Genomic DNA, 18,214 nt, shown 5'->3' with positions numbered 1-18,214 from the left:
CTGGGGGTTACAGAGGATCGGTCCCCTCCGGTCAGGACTGCTGGCTTCAGACTCCTGACATATAACAAGTAATCGGGATATGAAGGAGGAATACAAGGCAGGCAGCAAGGACACTGAAGGGTTAACACTATGGTCAGAGCTATATCCCCGATACTGGAGGTTCATTGGCTGATCACCCGAGATTGTGATATTCCCGATCATCTGCTGATCTATTATTCCGATCTCTCCCCTTCTATCATATATTAACACGTGGGGTTAGGCTCTCGGACGATTATTCTCGGTCACTCTCATTGCACATATCGGGGCTTTATATAATGTCGTACAATGTGTGCAGAGTCTTGGTGCCCGGGGGTGAGCAGTCCTGTAGACCTGGTAATACTGCCCGAGTGATCGATTCTTGTGAATGGATCGTTCTTCAGACCAAAACGATCTGAATCCCCCGATACTTCGCTTGGGCTCATACAGAGTCCGGGGCTGGGTCCGCAGGATTATGGTAAACAATTGTTTCCTGTCATCTTAACCCTTTCATTGCCTAAAATATTAATATTGGTGGACGATCCAAATGTGCTTTTCTTTTAATCCCTGTGTATAGCAGCCCTAGTGACCTAATCAGAAGCCCTCACATCGCTCCTCGTGCTAGAACCGCTGCTGTAATACCCGGAGCTGTCGCCATTTTGCCCGGTACCGACAGATCCTCTGAGTATAAAGAGCGGGGGGGTTGATCCCACCTTCTAGGGACTCAATATAATCGCCTCATCGATTGTATATAAATCATTTCCCCTGTGATCTGTACAATACCGAATCTCACCGACCAGAAGCGCTATCTGCTTCTCTGCTGTGCGCAAACCCCTGAACCTGACGGGTAACATGAATGCAGCTGCTCACGGTGTTCTGTAGATTTTCCTCTTTATTCTACACTGGCCGGATTCTCGCCGATATCGCTGGTAATATAAATCTTGCAGACGACTGACTGCTCCTCAGATCTCCTAAAGATTATTCGTTACATTTTGAGAAGGATCGGATTAGTAACCAGCCGCAAACTAATAGCTGCGAGTAATGTAGAAGGAGCGGGAGATTCAAAATAGGGACCGTTACAGTGTTCAGCCAATCAGCGGAGGGAGAGGGAGGAGCCAGGAATGTAAATTCAATAAAATAAACGCCCCGGAAGTCGTCATTGTTCTCGGTCCGCTCCTGTGCTATATAAGCCGGACTCTGCCGCACTCGATATCTTGCAGTCTACTCGCTTCATAGAGAAGATGTCTGGACGCGGTAAAGGAGGAAAAGGTCTCGGTAAGGGCGGAGCCAAGCGGCACAGGAAGGTGCTCCGGGATAACATCCAGGGCATCACCAAGCCTGCCATCCGCCGTCTAGCTCGCAGGGGAGGTGTAAAGCGCATCTCCGGCCTCATCTATGAAGAGACTCGCGGTGTCCTGAAAGTCTTCCTGGAGAACGTCATCCGTGACGCCGTCACCTACACCGAGCACGCCAAGAGGAAGACCGTCACCGCTATGGACGTGGTGTACGCCCTCAAGCGCCAGGGCCGCACTCTCTACGGCTTCGGAGGTTAATTCTGCTTCTACTCGGCTCCATCACATCAACCCAAAGGCTCTTCTCAGAGCCGCCCACATGTTCTATGGAAAAAGCTAGAGTTCCCTGTGTCTGCACTGCTGTGTATCTGTCGTAGTGGTCTATTATTTCTATTATAATCTATTATCTCTATAGTTAACGTGGTTGGGATGAAAGGGCTATAGAAGCTGTATAAGGAGAGAACCCGTTTTGGGGATTTACTAGGACTTAATATCAATGGCCCGAGTTGTGTCCTGTCATATAGATGACTATTGGCCGATGTGTATAGTGACAGGGAAACTAGTAGCAGTTCGGGTGGGAGGTGATGTGATTCTATATAGAGCCATGAATATAATAGGATGTGGAGACTCCTTCCCCTGAACATGTGGAGGGACCGTAGAATGTAACATTACATGGCCCTGATTATGATCGCTGCCCGGGAGTTCTGTACTAACACTGTACACTGCGGAGAATACATTACTAGCCGACACCATTCTGTAATTAACCACCAACAGGACAGCGCCCCCTATTGATCCCGTAGAATGAACGGGAAAATAACCAGCGGTTCTATAGCCGGATACTGACCGCTCTTTGGCTCCTCTCCGGGGGTTTGAGTTTCCCGCTCTTTGATTCTGTCCCGTCCTCTCCCTCCTTGTAATAACGAGGACGGGTCAGCGATTGTTTCCGGTCATTGTATAAAGCCAGTCCCGGTGTATCCATGTACCGAGTGAGGCGGCTGGAGATCTGATGTGTCCAGGAGCTTCTATTACACACAGAAGGCTACAGTATAGGGGGCGCCATCTCTATAATGAGGTCCTATCTATACTGTCTCCTATTATATCTCCGGATCCCTTGTCTAGTAACTGATGGTCTCTAGGTTCCTATTGTCATTTGTTTCTCCATTACAGGAACTGCTTGTACATTACCCGTATGACACCGGGGGTTCATGTGTATTATTGGGGTCATATATTCCGAATTATAAAAGGGAGGCGGCTGTACACACAGTCAGGTAAGTGACCAGAAAGATCGGCACAAATCCTTCTTCCATTCACTATAGTTCCGTATTCAACTCGGGCAAATCTTAATATGTTCCACACTGAATGGGGATTGGCTGATGAAGTCACATGATCTGTTCTGGCCAATAGGCGGATACTATTCCCTAACTGTCAATCTCAATTAGCAATTAGAATGTTTCTCTATAATTGAGTAGAACGTTCTAATTGCTTATTAAGATTGACAGTAATGGGAAAGTATCTGTTAATTGGCCGGAACAGATCATGTGACCTCATCAACCAATCCTCATTCAGTGTGGGACTTCTGCTAGTAATAAAAATGGTAGAATAATTTTTGTATGAATGTATTCTGCATGTCCTTGTCTGATTGTGTTTGCAAAATATTAAAAATAATATAATAATAACTAATACATCTAACAACTATATGACTTGTGCAGTAGGGACAGGTTATGTGTTACAGCCGCGGCCTCCTGCTGTATAAGATAGAGACAAGAAGACCCTATGGAGCTTTTCACTAAATCATAATAGACATTTATACTTCTTATTTCAGAATAAATATCATTAATTCTAGATTTAGGATTTAGTGTTAGGTTTGTATTAAGGCAGATGACACAACAACCTTTATACTGAATGTGACGAATCCCTAAGCAAAAAGCCGCGATGGACAAATTGACAAACATTCACCCAATATTTTAATCAATGCTGCCTGAATATCTCCAGGTTCGGATCCGGGTTTCCCGGTGAAGAGCAATATTATCCGGACTCCTCGGGAGAATGAGGGGATACGACAACAAACAGGGGCAGGAATAGTGCAGAGGCCGGTATGTGGTCTTTCCTCTCTCATCCTTGTAATACATCACTGTAATGTTCACTTTATGATCCCAATAATACACAGGAATCCATACAGATCATGTGCAACTATATTCTGGAAGGAAAAACAAGTCACAGCTCCTGCCCCGCAGCTCCAACAAGGAGATCATATAATTCAGGATCCTGGAGATAAATATCTGTTACTCCTCACCCTAATATGCAAACCTTCTATATTACATCACTTTAGTATATGTTATATTGAGGACAATGCAGACGTATTTATTTGTTCTAGATCCCCTTAGGACACTTTTACACCCTGTTTATCCTATACCAGATATAAGAGCAGCTGAAATTATTGTGCTGTGTTATTATAAGTCTTAGTCACCATCCATAGTTGTATCTATTTGTGTCTCTGTAACTTGTATCAGCACCTGGGAAATACAAATACTTGTTACTATTTTGTAACATGTAAAGATTAGAATACAAAGCTCTCACCACCAGGTGTCGCTATTGTAACACAATGTATCTGATCTGTATAAACTGTAACTGTAAAGATTTATACTGCTGTGATAAATAGACGATCTATGGATAGATATAAGGAAACAATTGATTAACCAGAGATTTGGGGTTAATGTAACCCTTTAGATAATAGGTTGTGCACATGGTGTTTTATCCATCCGGATAATTATTGGGCTTATTTCTTGAAAACGTAATATAAAGTCAATGCAGCCCCGAATGGAGACTAAATATGGGGGCGCTCTACTATAGTGCACCATGTAAGTGTATATAGGGATTGGGACTAGTGAAGCAGAGAGCGCTCCGGGGACTGCAGTGTAATGTGACCGGGGGCTCCGGGGACTGCAGTGTAATGTGACCGGGGGCTCCAGGGACTGCAGTGTAATGTGACCGGGGGCTCCGGGGACTGCAGTGTAATGTGACCGGGGGCTCCGGGGACTGCAGTGCATATTCTGGGGTTAGAGAAGAGCGCCCCCCCGGTCTGTAAGGATTCAGTCTCCTGACACATGACCATGGGCTATGAAGGGGAAACGAAGAGCATAAATAACGAGGACACTGAAGGGTTAACTTTGTGGGCGGAGCGATAACCCAGATAGTTTGTTCATTGGAGATTTTGAATTTCCCGCTCTTTGTCTGATCCCTGTACACGTGATTACATTCCTATGTTGTTGTCTTTGTCCAGGGAGAAGACAAGGGCGGCGGAGGGGAAACGGAGGAGCAGATGAGGGGATCCTAGTGAGGCTGATGCGGAGAAGTCTCTACAGAGCGATGATCTCTAACATGATGTGCGGGCGGAGCCTTCTACAGACAGAGGGTTAAGGGGATGAATTATTTCCCTAAACGTGTAATGATGGGGGTTATACTCCATGGGGAGATTACAGCCAACAGATTATATGTAACAATATTTCAGGGGATCTTCCTGCTGTAATAATCCGCTACTCCCCACCGTAGAGATCACATTACCGGCAGATCAGCTCCGATCAGTCTCGTTTACCACAAACAGAACAACATTCAGCATTCTCCCACCTGCGCCGCAAATCCACCCTCTGCCCGCTAGATGTTCTAAGACTACAACCCCCAGCATGTCCCCCACTGTAAGTGCTACAACCCCCAATATGTCCCCCACTGTAAGTGCTACAACCCCCAATATGTCCCCCACTGTAAGTGCTACAACCCCCAGCATGTCCCCCACTGTAAGTGCTACAACCCCCAGCATGTCCCCCACCTTAAGTGCCACAACCCCCAGCATGTCCCCCACTGTAAGTGCCACAACCCCCAGCATGTCCCCCACTGTAAGTACTACAACCCCCAGCATGTCCCCCACTGTAAGTGCATGCTGTGGGAGTTGTAGTCTTAGAACAGGTAGGTGGCAGATGGCATAAGTGCGGCGCGGGGGAAAGGCTGGCTGCACCCCAAAAATCCATATGTAGAAACTGTACCCATCCCTCTTAGTGAGGGTAGCGGGGATGGAGTGAGCAGGAAACTGTCCTTGTCCGGAGGGTCACATTCTGCTATAGGAACAGTTTTCTTTAGATTTTTTTTAAAGAGCCGAAAAACAGAAGTGAAGGTGTCCAATCCGTCTCACACTTAATGAAAGAAACTTCAGTTCTACTATAACCCCTGTATAAAGAACATGTCATAAGAAATCTAATCCTTATTAGACAAGATCAGCGGCGCCAGCTCTGTAGGAGACAATGTGGTGGCTCTTAGAAGAGCCTTTGGTGTTCGGGATGATCTGGGATAAGCGGTGATCACTTGCTCTTGGCCGCTTTGCTGCTCTCGGTCTTCTTGGGCAGCAGCACGGCCTGGATGTTGGGCAGGACGCCTCCCTGGGCGATGGTCACCCCACGCAGCAGCTTGTTCAGCTCCTCGTCATTGCGCACGGCCAGCTGCAGGTGACGGGGGATGATGCGGGTCTTCTTGTTGTCCCGGGCGGCATTACCGGCCAATTCCAGGATCTCAGCGGTTAAATACTCCAGCACAGCGGCCAGGTAGACCGGAGCACCGGCGCCCACCCTCTCGGCGTAGTTCCCTTTGCGGAGGAGCCTGTGCACACGACCGACGGGGAACTGGAGTCCTGCCCGGGATGAGCGGGTCTTTGCCTTGGCCCGAACCTTCCCTCCTTGTTTGCCGCGTCCAGACATAATGATAAGTGAATTCTAACAGTACAAGAGAATTTCCTCCGAGATGTCACCGTTATTCTCTTTCTGCTGCCTTTTATATGTTTCTGCTCCGCCCTCCGGCTCCTGTGATTGGGTAGATGTGAATCCGACCAATGGTGACGAGACTTGAAGAAACACCAAGAAATCATTCACTGGGCGGGGCTAATGACACTCCCACAGGTCACATGATTTGCTCCTCCAGTAGAACAGTGAGCAGACAGCATTTCTCATTTGCATGGGCTGCATATAAATACGGCTGCGGTGGGAGGAGGAAGCATCATTATTCTCTCTGTTCTAGTGAAGAAGGATTGTGAGTGATTATTATGCCTGATCCCGCCAAGTCTGCACCAGCCCCCAAGAAGGGCTCCAAGAAAGCCGTGACCAAGACTCAGAAGAAGGACGGCAAGAAGCGGAGGAAGACCAGGAAGGAAAGCTATGCCATCTACGTGTACAAGGTGCTCAAGCAGGTCCACCCTGACACCGGCATCTCCTCCAAGGCCATGGGCATCATGAACTCCTTTGTCAACGATATCTTCGAGCGCATCGCAGGGGAAGCCTCCCGCCTGGCTCACTACAACAAGCGCTCCACCATCACCTCCCGGGAGATCCAGACCGCCGTGCGCCTGCTGCTGCCTGGAGAGCTGGCCAAGCACGCCGTGTCCGAGGGCACCAAGGCCGTCACCAAGTACACCAGCGCCAAGTAACCTGCTCCGCCTCCTGCTGTCACCCCAAAGGCTCTTCTAAGAGCCGCCACATTGTCTATAATAGAGCTGGGGCTTCTATTTGCTAGAATTAGCTTTATTCTCTTTGTGGCCGAGTTTATACCAGTGCAGCCGCTTTATACTGTACATATTGTGCTGCTCCGGGATCGCGGTCTGTGATACATAATCTGGCTGCTGGTTATATCAGCACCGTATATATACGTTAACGCCAGAATAAGTAATTGTGTCTCGGGTCTGGGGTTTGTGTCTCCTGCACTGACCGGACATATCGGTATCACAGTGGTGATCGGTATTGCCGGGATTCCCGTAGCTTTTCTGCGGTTCCGTTTAGATGCCGGGACATCTATACAAATTGTTAGATTCAGGTCCTTGTGTCTCCCGGATACGATCAGATCTCTTATCGGTTCGGTCCTGTATACATATTCCCACCATCAGATCTGATCGCAGACAGACTGGGCAGGAAACAATCGATCAGACACATTACAGGGAGGGTCTGCGCCATCTCTAGTCCCAGGAAGATCTCATCCCCCATAGACCCCTGATCACCCCCAGCAGATTATTACCGCAGTAACAATCGGGCCGGAGGTCTAGGAGAGAGGATTGTTGGGGAACAAAGAGCAGAAATTGTTACGACCAAAAAATACCGCGGTCACTGAAGGGTTAACAATGATTTAACCGTTTGTTGCCGCCTGGGGGCGGAGCTATAGCTCCATATTTTGTGTTCATTGTGTATCTATCGGCTCCTCGTGGACAGTGATTTCCCGATCTTGCTGATCGCTTCTCCCGATCTTTTACTCTTCATCCATATAAAATGTGATAGAATAAAGTGAGAAGAGAGGACGATGGACGGAGATTATACCTGATCGTTTATAGATCTGCAGAGATCGTCCGGGAAATTCTCTCCTAGACCTCCGGCCCCTGATTGTTATTGCGGTAATAATCTGCTGGGTGTGATCAGGGGTCTATGGGGGGGATGAGATCTTCCTGGGACTAGAACTGACAGTAACTTTCTTCTATATCCACATAAACAATAAATGTACAATGTAATAAAAATAGAGAACAAATAAAAGGGGTAAAATACAACTGGATCACTGGATGGTAAAAGGCAGAAATACAAATCATCAATAAAACATCCAGTAAATAGATGATGCGGCTCCTCCGATCAGATGTACAGGGGATAAAGCTGCTGTGCGGAGATCAGTAGTGTGTACTGGGCTGTAGGATAAAATGTATGAAATAACACAGGGAACCAACCGTGTGCACAGACTGATGGTTACAGCCGCCGACCGGGAGCCCGTCGATACAGGAGAGATCTCGGTGGGAAACTATATATTTTTTCTATTCTGTTCAGATGATTAATATTAGCGCTTCAAAGCCTCAATTATAATGTTTCTAAATAGAATAATTACTGATGTAACAACAAAGTGAACTGATCAAAGACAAAACACCTGAAAGGTCACTGCAGGGGTTAATAGGATATGAAGATTGGCAGTGAGTTTACATACAGCACATGAAGACAGATGGAAACTATACTACAAACCACCACTAGAGGTCCCCAGAGGAAGGAGATGAGGCTGATGGATTCAGTCCTCATTGTGAATGCAGTAAATGCTTCTGAGGCTTCATCCAGACCGGATGATATTTGTGATAACTTTTAGATCTAAAACATTTCCAGGCGCTTCCAGTTTTTCAAATCTGTTAGATTAATGGGCTGGTACCTGTTTACTTGGAGGGATATAAGTGGAATCTCATGTGTTAGGCACAATAGTGTGAGGCAATCTGCTTCATCAGTTCTCTTATGTTCATTTCATCCCAAAAGCAAAGAACTACACAGCTCAGAAACATAAAGGGAACACTCAAATAACACAATGTAACTCCAAATCAGCATTTTTTGCAATTCTAACCACTGTCACTTTAAGCATTAATAACTCTGAGATGCTTTTACCTTTCATTCTGATTCCGAGATTGGTTTTACATGACATATTCTACTTTAACAAGGTGTTTCACAAGAATAGCAGCAAAGTGGAGGAGAAAAATCAAAGTCTGCATTTTTTACACTAAAATGTTCTTGTAGACCCATATTTTATTTTTTATTTTTACAAGGGGTAAAAGAAGAAAAAGTCCCCCAAAATTTGTAACCCAATTTCTCTCGAGCAAGATAATACATCATATGTGGATGTAAAGTGCTCTGTGGGTGCACTAGAGGGCTCAGAAGAGAAGGAACAACAATGGTATTTTAAAGAGCAAATTTTGCTGAAATGGTGTTTTGGGGGCATATCACATTTAGGAAGCCCCCATGGTGCCAGAGCAGCCAAAAACACCCCACATGGGATACTATTTTGAAAACTACACCCCTCATGGAACATAACAAAGGGTACAGTGAGCCTTAACACCCCACAGGTGTTTGACAGCTTTGCGTGGAAGTTGGACCAAAATCTGAAACCTCATTTCTCTCGAGTAAGGAAATATATTATATGAGGATGAAAGTGATCTGAGGGTGCACTAGAGGGCTCAGAAGGGAAGGAGCAACATTGGGCTTTTGGAAAGCAAATTTTGCTTAAATGGTTTGTGGGGGCATGTTTCATTTAGGAAGCCCCCATGGTGCCGGAAAAGCGAAAAAAAAAATAAAAAACACATGGCATACTATTTGGAAAACTACACCACTCAAGGAACATAAAAAAGGGGTACAGTGAGCATTTACACCCCACTGGCGTTTGACAGATCTTTGTAACAGTGGGCTGTCCAAATGAAAAATTACATTCTTCATTTTCACGGACCACTGTTCCAAAAATCTGTCAGACACCTGTGGGGTGTAAATGCTCACTAAACTCCTTGTTACGTTCCATTAGTGGAGGTTACATGTGGGTGTTTATTTGTTTGTGTTTATTTCCGAACCACTGTAACCAGCAGCCACCCCTGTGCAAATCACCAGTTTAGGCCTCAAATGCACATAGTGCACTCTCACTCATGAGCCTTGTTGTGCGCCCGCAGAGCATTTTTCGCCCACATATGAGGTATAAAAGAATAATAAAAATACACTAACATGCTGGTGTAGACCCCAACTTTACATTTTCATAAGGGGTAAAAGGAGAAAAAGCCACCAAAAATTTGTAGTGCAATTTTGCTGAAATAGATTTTGGTGGCCATGTCGTATTTAGGAAGCCCCCATGGTGCCAGAACACCAAAAAACACCCCACATGGCATACTATTTTGGAAACTACACCCCTCAAGAAACGTAACAGGGGGTACAGTAAGCCTTAACACCCCACAGGTGTTTGACAAATTTTCAATAAAGTTGGAAGTGAAAATGAAAAAAAAAATTTTTTTTTACCTAAAATGCTGATGTTACCCCAAATTTTTAATTTTCACAAGGGGTAATAGGTGAAAATATCCCACAAAATTTGAAACTCCATTACTCTCAAGTAAGGAAATATATTAAACGTGGATGTAAAGTGATCTGCGGGTGCACTAGAGGTCTCAGAATGGACGGATGGACATTGGGCTTTTGGAAAGCAAATTTTGCTGAAATGGTTTTTGGGGTCATGTCTCATTTAGGAAGCCCCCATGGTGCCTGAACAGTGAAAAACACCCCACATGGCACACCATTTGGGAAACTTAATCTCTCAGGGAACATAACAAGGGGTACAGTGAGCCTTAACAGCCCACAAGTGTTTGACGTTGGACGTTAAAATGAAAAATGTAATTCTTTTTACTAAAATGCTTATGTCACCCCAAATTTTTCATTTTCATAAGGGGTAATAGGTTAAAATGCCCCCCAAAACCCCATTTCTCTCGAGTAAGGAAATTCCTCAAGTGATCTGCGGGTGCACTAGAGGGCTCAGAAGGGAAGGAGCAAAAATGGGCTTATGAAAAGCGAATTTTGCTGAAATGGTTTTTGGGGGGCATGTTTCATTTAGGAAGCCCCCATGGTGCCAGAACAGCGAGAAGCACCCCACATGGCATACTATTTGGAAAACTACACCCCTCAAGGAACATAAAAAAAGGGGTACAGTAAGCATTTACATCACACTGGCATTTGACAGATCTTTGTAACAGTGGGCTTTGTAACAGTGGGCTGTCATTTTCACGGACCACTGTTCCAAAAATCTGTCAGACACCTGTGGGGTGTAAATGCTCACTAAACTCCTTGTTACGTTCCATAAGTGGGGAAGTTTCTGAAATGGGGTCACATGTGGGTGTTTATTTGTTTGCGTTTATTTCAGAACCGCTGTAATCAGCAGCCACCCCTGTGCAAATCACCAGTTTAGGCCTCAAATGCACATAGTGCACTCTCACTCCTGAGCCTTGTTGTGCGCCCCCAGATGGGGGTATTTCCGTACTTGGGAGAAAGTGTGTTACAAATTTTGGGGTTCTTTGTTTCCATTGACCTTTTATGAAAATTAAAAGTATGGGGCAACACCAGCATGTTGGTGTAAAAAAAATAAATAAAATTACACTTCTTTCAGAAGATATGGAGGCTTTGGGAGGATTATGATGATTCTCTGAATAACCACTGATGCGCCATGGCCATGCAATATTCTCTCTTTATTTTATATTCTTTCTTTTATTTTTAATTTTAATTTTTTATTTCATAATTATTTCTCTTTTAATTTTACTTTCTTTCCCTTTCTCTCCTCCTCCTTCATCTCTACAGTGTTTCTCCTTTATATATAAGGTTGCAAATTTTGCTTTATATATTGTATGCTCACTGTACATATGTCGTATTTTTCTTCTGTATTAAAATACAAAATTCTTTAAATAAACAGTTATCCAAAAAAAAAAAAAAAAAAAATTACATTAACATGCTGGTGTAGACCCCAACTTTACATTTTCATAAGGGGTAAAATGAGAAAAAGCCACCAAAAATTTGTAGCGCAATTTCTCCCGAGTACGGAAATACCGCATTTGTGGCCCTAAACTGTTGCCTTGAAATACGTCAGGGCTCCGAAGTGAGAGAGCGCCATGTGCATTTGAGGCCTAAATTAGGGATTTTCATAGAGGTGGACCTGGATGCAAGCATTACACTTGCTTCCTCCACCAAAAATACTGTATGTCAGTTTTCCCCAAACAGGGTGCCTCCAGCTGTTGCAAAGCTCCCAACATTCCTGAACAGTCAATGGCTGTCGGGCAATACCGGGAGTTGTTATTTTGCAACAGCTCTAGGTTCCGTTTTGGAAAATCTGACTTAAAAGATGTTTTTTTAATTTTTTTATTTGGGGGGGGGGGGGGGCACAGTGTAAGGGTGTAGAGTATATGTAGTGTTTTACTCTTTATTTTGGGTTAGTGAAGTGTAGTGTTTTTAGGGTACATTCACACGAGCGGAGGTTTACAGTGTGTTTCTCTCAAACTTTTAGCGGGAAACTTGCTGTAAACCCCTGCCCGTGTTAATGTACCCTGTACATTAATGTTAGGGAGGGGGTGGGGGTGGGGGAACTACATGCCACTGACTGATTGACAATCAATTTCACATGCTGTTGTGCAAATGGAACAGACAACAGATGGACATTGTAGGTAATTAGCAAGATGCCCCCAGTAAAGAAGTGGTTCTGCAGGTGGTGACCACAGACCACTTCTAAGTTACTATGGTTCCTGGCTGATGTTTTGGTCAGCCAGGAAGCATAGGAACCACTCTAGTGGTAGTGTGGTGAGCCACAATAAATGGCAGGACCACGGGGTGTAGTGGTGTAAGTGGATGGTATTAATTATGGTTTAATTTTTTTTTTTATCTAAAGCCGAGGAACGTGCTTTCGATTCACCCAAAGTGCAAGAAAAAGTGCAAACGTGTTACACTAAAAAAAAACGTGCACAAAGGATGCGGTCTATCGCAAGCCCTTCTCCGATAGGAGAGAGGCCCCCCCAACAAACCTTACCCTTCGCCTCCGGACCAAAAGGTACCTGCGAGGTTCCAGGTTCAATGTCCCTTTTCGCCGAAGCTACTAGGGGACCACAAATGCTCCCGGCATCCCCCTTGGCGTCAGCCAAGGTATCTGCCCGCATAGCCGATTACGGTAGGTACCCTGCCAAAGCAGGAGTACCCGGGGTGTTTGCAGGGAGGTGCGGAACCTAATGGCCACACACACCTCCCCTAGACCGCCAGGAGGGACACCCAGAAGGGCTACCGCATCCTGACAAATCCTGTGAACACACAACACACAAAAAGTGACACAGTGAGAAAAAAAAGAAATAAATAAGTGAATGTGTGCAGATATACTGCCCGGACATCCGGCCGGATCTATAAAAATTTCTCTGATCTTAGCCAGAAGGCCGGGAATCAAGAGGTGAGTGCCACAAGGGGAAGAGATTATGGTGCCCGTGCTTTAACTCAGTGAGTCCATCCTCCCAGTGAGTTTCGGCACCTCGGGGTCACCACTCCCCGAGGCACAAAGTACCTCGGCTCTAGACCCTCTCAGCCTCATGGCGAGACCCGGAGGGAACAGGTCACATCGGGGCAGCCGTCGAGCTGATTCCTCAGAACCAGCCCCGGAAAGCCCTGGTACACCTGCATCCTCCATGCAGCACCCATCCCCACCAGCATGAAAACTGATAAGAACAGATACTACACTTGATCTTAGCCAAAAGGCCGAGAAGCCTTTGGGATACTGATCAATGTGATCTGCTTTATAGTAGATGGGTACTTCACATAATGGAGGAAATTATTTATATGACTAATATGGTCTATATGATCAATATGATGTACTTGACTATACCATGAAGAAGGATCCATATCCTGAATACAGGATTGTATATAATATCTATTATTTACACCTCTATATGACCTATGTCAGTGATGGCGAACCTATGGGACGCGTGGGCACGCAGCCATAGTTTGCCAGGCAGGGTAAATCGGGAAATCCCTGTGTCCCGAAAGATCTTTTCGGACACAAAGATGTCCCTGATTACCTTTCTCCGGCCCCGCGTTAACTTTAAAAATGCAGGGGCCGCAGGGAGGTAGTGCATGCGTGCGCCCATAGGAACGAAGGAGCGAAGCATCTAGGAGGAGGACGCGCGCTGGCCAACATGGTAATTTACCAGCTACACTTCAGCTTCGGCGCTCCGACCACCGCTCCTCCGGTCCCGGGACCTACTGCTATGGTCTATTAAGATTAGGTCATGACCCCTGACCAGAGGAGCGATGGATGGAGCACTGTGAGGCTGTACACAGACATACAGCCTCCAGCCATACACTATATATGGCTGAAGGTTGTATGTCTGTGGGGGAACTATACTGCACCTAATGTGGGAGGACTGCAACCTAATATGGGGGAACTACAACCTAATGTGGGAGAACTACAACAACCTAATGTGGGGGAACTATACTGCCTACCTAATGTGGGGGAACTACAACCTAATGTGAGGGAGCATACTGCCTACCTATTGTGGGGGAACATACTGCCTACCTAAGTTGTTTTTTCTAAACCTAAACCTCAGTATTCTGATTTAATTGCTGTGCTGGCACTTTGAGGGAAAAAAAAAGTTGGTGTTTATTACGGTTTGGGCACTCAATATGGTTTGCCATCACTGACCTATGTGATGAATATGATCTATTTGGTATGTGATCTATATGATGCAGGGGTGGCGGTTGTACTGTCTTCTCAGTGGCATCTGGCACAGGAGGTTACATGTTCCATGCTGCTGGCAGACTTGTTGTCTTAGGGGGTGATGACGGATCCTACTGCACTGAATACTCTCTCTGATTCTACCCTTGAGGGTGGATAAAATATCCCTGGTTGTTGTCAGATTTCTTCCAGTGTTATAATGCACACTAAGGTATCGGAACACACAATGGCTTTTTCCAAGTGTTTCCAAAAATTAAATAACCTATAATAGACTGACACAAGAAAGTGTCCACAAAATGCTTTATTATTTACAAAAAGGATTACATACAGCAACAGAGAGCCCTCCCATTTTAAAATGGCCCACCCCTAAAAAACACCAACCCCAAAAACACAAGATAGGGTGCACATATTGGAATATTCCCAGAGACAACTATCAACCAACAGTGTCACATCTCCCTCATAGTGCACGCTATTATGCCATATGATTTACAAACAGTATTAGTTACCGGTTGTTGACATGCTGAGGACTCAGAGAGTACACCCCACCACCACCTCAATACGTGTTTTGAATCTTTGTCAAGAAGTGGGGGTGGGTGCAACTGCCTGCCCTGAAGAAGTATTCCACTGCTAGACATCTTATCCCCTATCCCAGTAGCAGGACCTCCGTGATCTCCCGCAACACCCGACTTTCTAAACAAATGCAGGGTTCCTGGGGCAGTTGTGGTTTATGTCATGGTCATGCCGCACCCCTTCCATTCATATCTATGGGAGGGGGCGTGTCTGCTAACACGTCCCCTCCCATAGACATGAATAGAGTGGGTGTGATGTGATGTCACAAGGGGGCGTGGCCATTATGTCACAATCACGGCCTCCATCTTCTTGATATCTAAGAAAAACTTGCTGCACTATTACTATACACCACTAGAGGGATCCCTGGATTAACATGATACATATCATATTATGCCATTATATCATATTATAAGGAACATGGGGTGGGGGGATTTATCAAGTCATTTGGACTTTCTTTTTGTTTACTTTTGTAGCAAGTTGCCAGGCGCAGTCACTTTTTGTGCTTTTTTTGTGTGACAAACCGAATAGCTCAGAAACCAAAGTCTTTTCTAAAAGTCACAAATTTTGAGGGCAAAGTTCTTTGAAAAGTCAAAAACCTAAGTAAGCCTGGACCACACTTTGGTAACTATTGCGCAAATAAAATATCTTCCAGTAACTCCTTTTTTTTTAACACATTGCGCCAAAAAACACTGCTGAAAAATCAGTCTACTCAAATAACTTTCCACAACACGAATTGATTAATATCCCCCATTAGAGATGAGCGAACTTACAGTAAATTTGATTTGTCACAAACTTCTCGGCTCGGCAGTTGATGACTTTTCCTGCATAAATTAGTTCAGCATTCAGGTGCTCCCGTGGGCTGGAAAAGGTGGATACAGTCCTAGGCGACTCTTTCCTAGGACTGTATCCACCTTTTCCAGCCCACTGGAGCACTGGAAAGCTGAACTAATTTATGCAGGAAAAGTCAGCAACCGCCGAGCTGAGAAGTTTGTGACAAATCAAATTTACTGTAAGTTCGCTCATCTCTATCCCCCATGATATCCACCTTTTACATGGATCATATAATTTATAAATATTTACAACCATAATAATTAATCAATGTATTAATGATCAATAACTAGTGGATGCATCAATAGTGAACAATTAAATAATTTAATTCATAATTAGATTTTATGGGTATTAATGTAATTATGGATTAAATTAAAAAACTAAACAAAACACTATAAATCCACAGCTCCTGCCCCGCAACTCCAACAAGGATATCACATAATTCAGGATCTGGGAGATGGAAAATCTGTAGCTCCACATCCTAATATACAAACTCTTCTATATTACATCACTTTATTATTATGTTTTGTTATATCAAGCACAATGCAGATGTATTTATTTGTTCCTGATCATCTTACAGACTCTTACAATAACAGCACAACAATTTCAGCTGCTCTTATATCTGGTATAGAATAAGCAGGGGGTGTAAGTCTTAGTCACCATCCATAGTTGTATCTATTTGTATCTCTGTAACTTGTGTCAGCACCTGGGAAATATTACTTGTTACAATTTGGTAACATGTAAAGAGTATAATACAAATCTCTCACCACCAGGTGTCGCTATTGTAACACAATGTATCTGATCTGTATAAACTGTAACTGTAAGGATTTATACTGCTGTGATAAATAGACGATCTCTATGGATAGATGTGATTTAAGGAAGTTATTGATTTACCCAAATTTGGAGGTACATTTAACTCTTTCGTTAACTGGTTGAACACATGGTGTTGTCCATCCTGAGAATTGATGGGTTTATTTGTTTTTATGGTATTAACACGTGGGATCAGGCTCTCGGACGATTATTCTCGGTCACTCTCATTGCACATATCGGGGCTCCATATAATGTCGTACAATGTGTGCAGAGTCTTGGTGCCCGGGGGTGAGCAGTCCTGTAGACCTGGTAATGCTGCCCGAGTGATCGATCCATTCACAAGATTTGTTCTGCCATCTGCTGCTCCCCGCACACACATTATACACCTGACAGATTATTGTGCTGCTATTGATCCTCTCCCATGTGTGTAACATACAGCTCACACACCTGCCCGATCACCATTCCCGCTCGGTACAATGACGACTGCTCTTCTCTAGAATGTTGGGGAGAATCGCGGTAAGAAAAAAAACTGATTATTTAGAATCGGAAAAATGCAGCAAACGTTTTGGAATGGGCGGGAAATTCAAAACCTTCTTGTCTCGTGTTCAGCCAATCAACGGAAAGGGGGAGGGGTCAGGAATGTAAATGTGGTTAAAAGAAACGCCCCGGATGATGTCATCTTTGTTCCAGTTTTCTTTCAGGTCCGCCCATGTGCTATATAAGCCGGACTCGGCCGCACTCAGTATCTTGCAGTCTACTCGCTACATAGAGAAGATGTCTGGACGCGGTAAAGGAGGGAAAGGTCTCGGTAAGGGCGGAGCCAAGCGGCACAGGAAGGTGCTCCGGGATAACATCCAGGGCATCACCAAGCCTGCCATCCGCCGTCTAGCTCGCAGGGGAGGTGTGAAGCGCATCTCCGGCCTCATCTATGAAGAGACTCGCGGTGTCCTGAAAGTCTTCCTGGAGAACGTCATCCGTGACGCCGTCACCTACACCGAGCACGCCAAGAGGAAGACCGTCACCGCTATGGACGTGGTGTACGCCCTCAAGCGCCAGGGCCGCACTCTCTACGGCTTCGGAGGTTAATTCTGCTTCTACTCGGCTCCATCACATCAACCCAAAGGCTCTTCTCAGAGCCGCCCACATGTTCTATGGAAAGGCTACAATTCCTTGTGTCTTCTCTAATGAGTGGTCGGTGTTTGTGCTTTGATGGTTGCGGTTTGTATTTTCCCTATTCTCCATTTTATATTTTCTGTGATCGGAGACTGATGTTTACTGTGATGGGGATTATAAAGCACATAATCCAGAGATCCTACATCTCCCACCATGTCCGGGCAGTGCTTATTATCTTGGCCGACGGATCGGCGAAACACCTGACATAATCTGCCCTTAATGTTCGATACTGATCCGTCTGTGGGTATTTCCCGCTTTAACTGTCTATCTACCTGGAGATCTCCCGAGTGTTCTGACTACTGCCCTCATCTTCCTCGGTATTATCACTACTCTCACCATCTACAGTATTCTTCCTCTCCTCCAGATTACATTACTCCCTTCCCCCACCATATAACTATAAACCTCCATAGAGAGTCCGTGTTTTAGCAGATACAGATCTGATCGTATCCGGTAGACGCAGCGATCTATATCCCGCTATCTGGATAGAT

General features: G+C 45.0%; 3 protein-coding genes and 1 pseudogene across 3 annotated transcripts in view; 2 read left to right on the top strand and 2 right to left on the bottom strand.

Annotated features, from left to right (window-relative positions):
- Positions 1 to 1,256: 1,256 nt before the first annotated feature.
- On the top strand, positions 1,257 to 1,568 carry LOC130339800 (histone H4). The gene has a single exon (XM_056554092.1). The coding sequence runs from the start codon at positions 1,257 to 1,259 to the stop codon at positions 1,566 to 1,568; it is 312 nt and encodes a 103-aa protein (XP_056410067.1).
- A 3,696-nt stretch (positions 1,569 to 5,264) lies between these two features.
- On the bottom strand, positions 5,265 to 6,049 carry LOC130339787 (histone H2A type 1-like). Its single transcript, XM_056554082.1, has one exon. It carries the CDS (start codon positions 6,047 to 6,049, stop codon positions 5,657 to 5,659), a length of 393 nt encoding a protein of 130 aa, XP_056410057.1. The 3' UTR covers positions 5,265 to 5,656.
- Positions 6,050 to 13,221: 7,172 nt separating this feature from the next.
- On the bottom strand, positions 13,222 to 13,381 carry LOC130339802 (U2 spliceosomal RNA; annotated as a pseudogene).
- Positions 13,382 to 15,916: 2,535 nt separating this feature from the next.
- LOC130339796 (uncharacterized) overlaps positions 15,917 to 18,214 on the top strand; it is a 75,469-nt gene continuing 73,171 nt past the window's right edge. The window contains exon 1 of the mRNA XM_056554090.1: positions 15,917 to 17,614. Coding sequence (XP_056410065.1) covers positions 17,199 to 17,614 — 416 coding nt within the window. The 5' untranslated portion in view covers positions 15,917 to 17,198. The remainder of the gene's footprint in view (positions 17,615 to 18,214) is intronic.

Source organism: Hyla sarda, unplaced genomic scaffold (genome assembly GCF_029499605.1).
Source record: "Hyla sarda isolate aHylSar1 unplaced genomic scaffold, aHylSar1.hap1 scaffold_552, whole genome shotgun sequence".
NCBI classification, from domain to species: Eukaryota; Metazoa; Chordata; class Amphibia; order Anura; family Hylidae; genus Hyla; species Hyla sarda.
The sequence above is the reverse complement of the archived record's forward strand: the minus strand, read 5'-3'. Positions and strand labels throughout refer to the sequence as shown.

What these genes read in the sequence shown, in the direction of transcription:
- LOC130339800 (XM_056554092.1), top strand. Translation starts at nt 1,257, where the DNA reads ATGTCTGGACGCGGTAAAGGAGGAAAAGGTCTCGGTAAGGGCGGAGCC.
- LOC130339787 (XM_056554082.1), bottom strand. Translation starts at nt 6,049, where the DNA reads ATGTCTGGACGCGGCAAACAAGGAGGGAAGGTTCGGGCCAAGGCAAAG.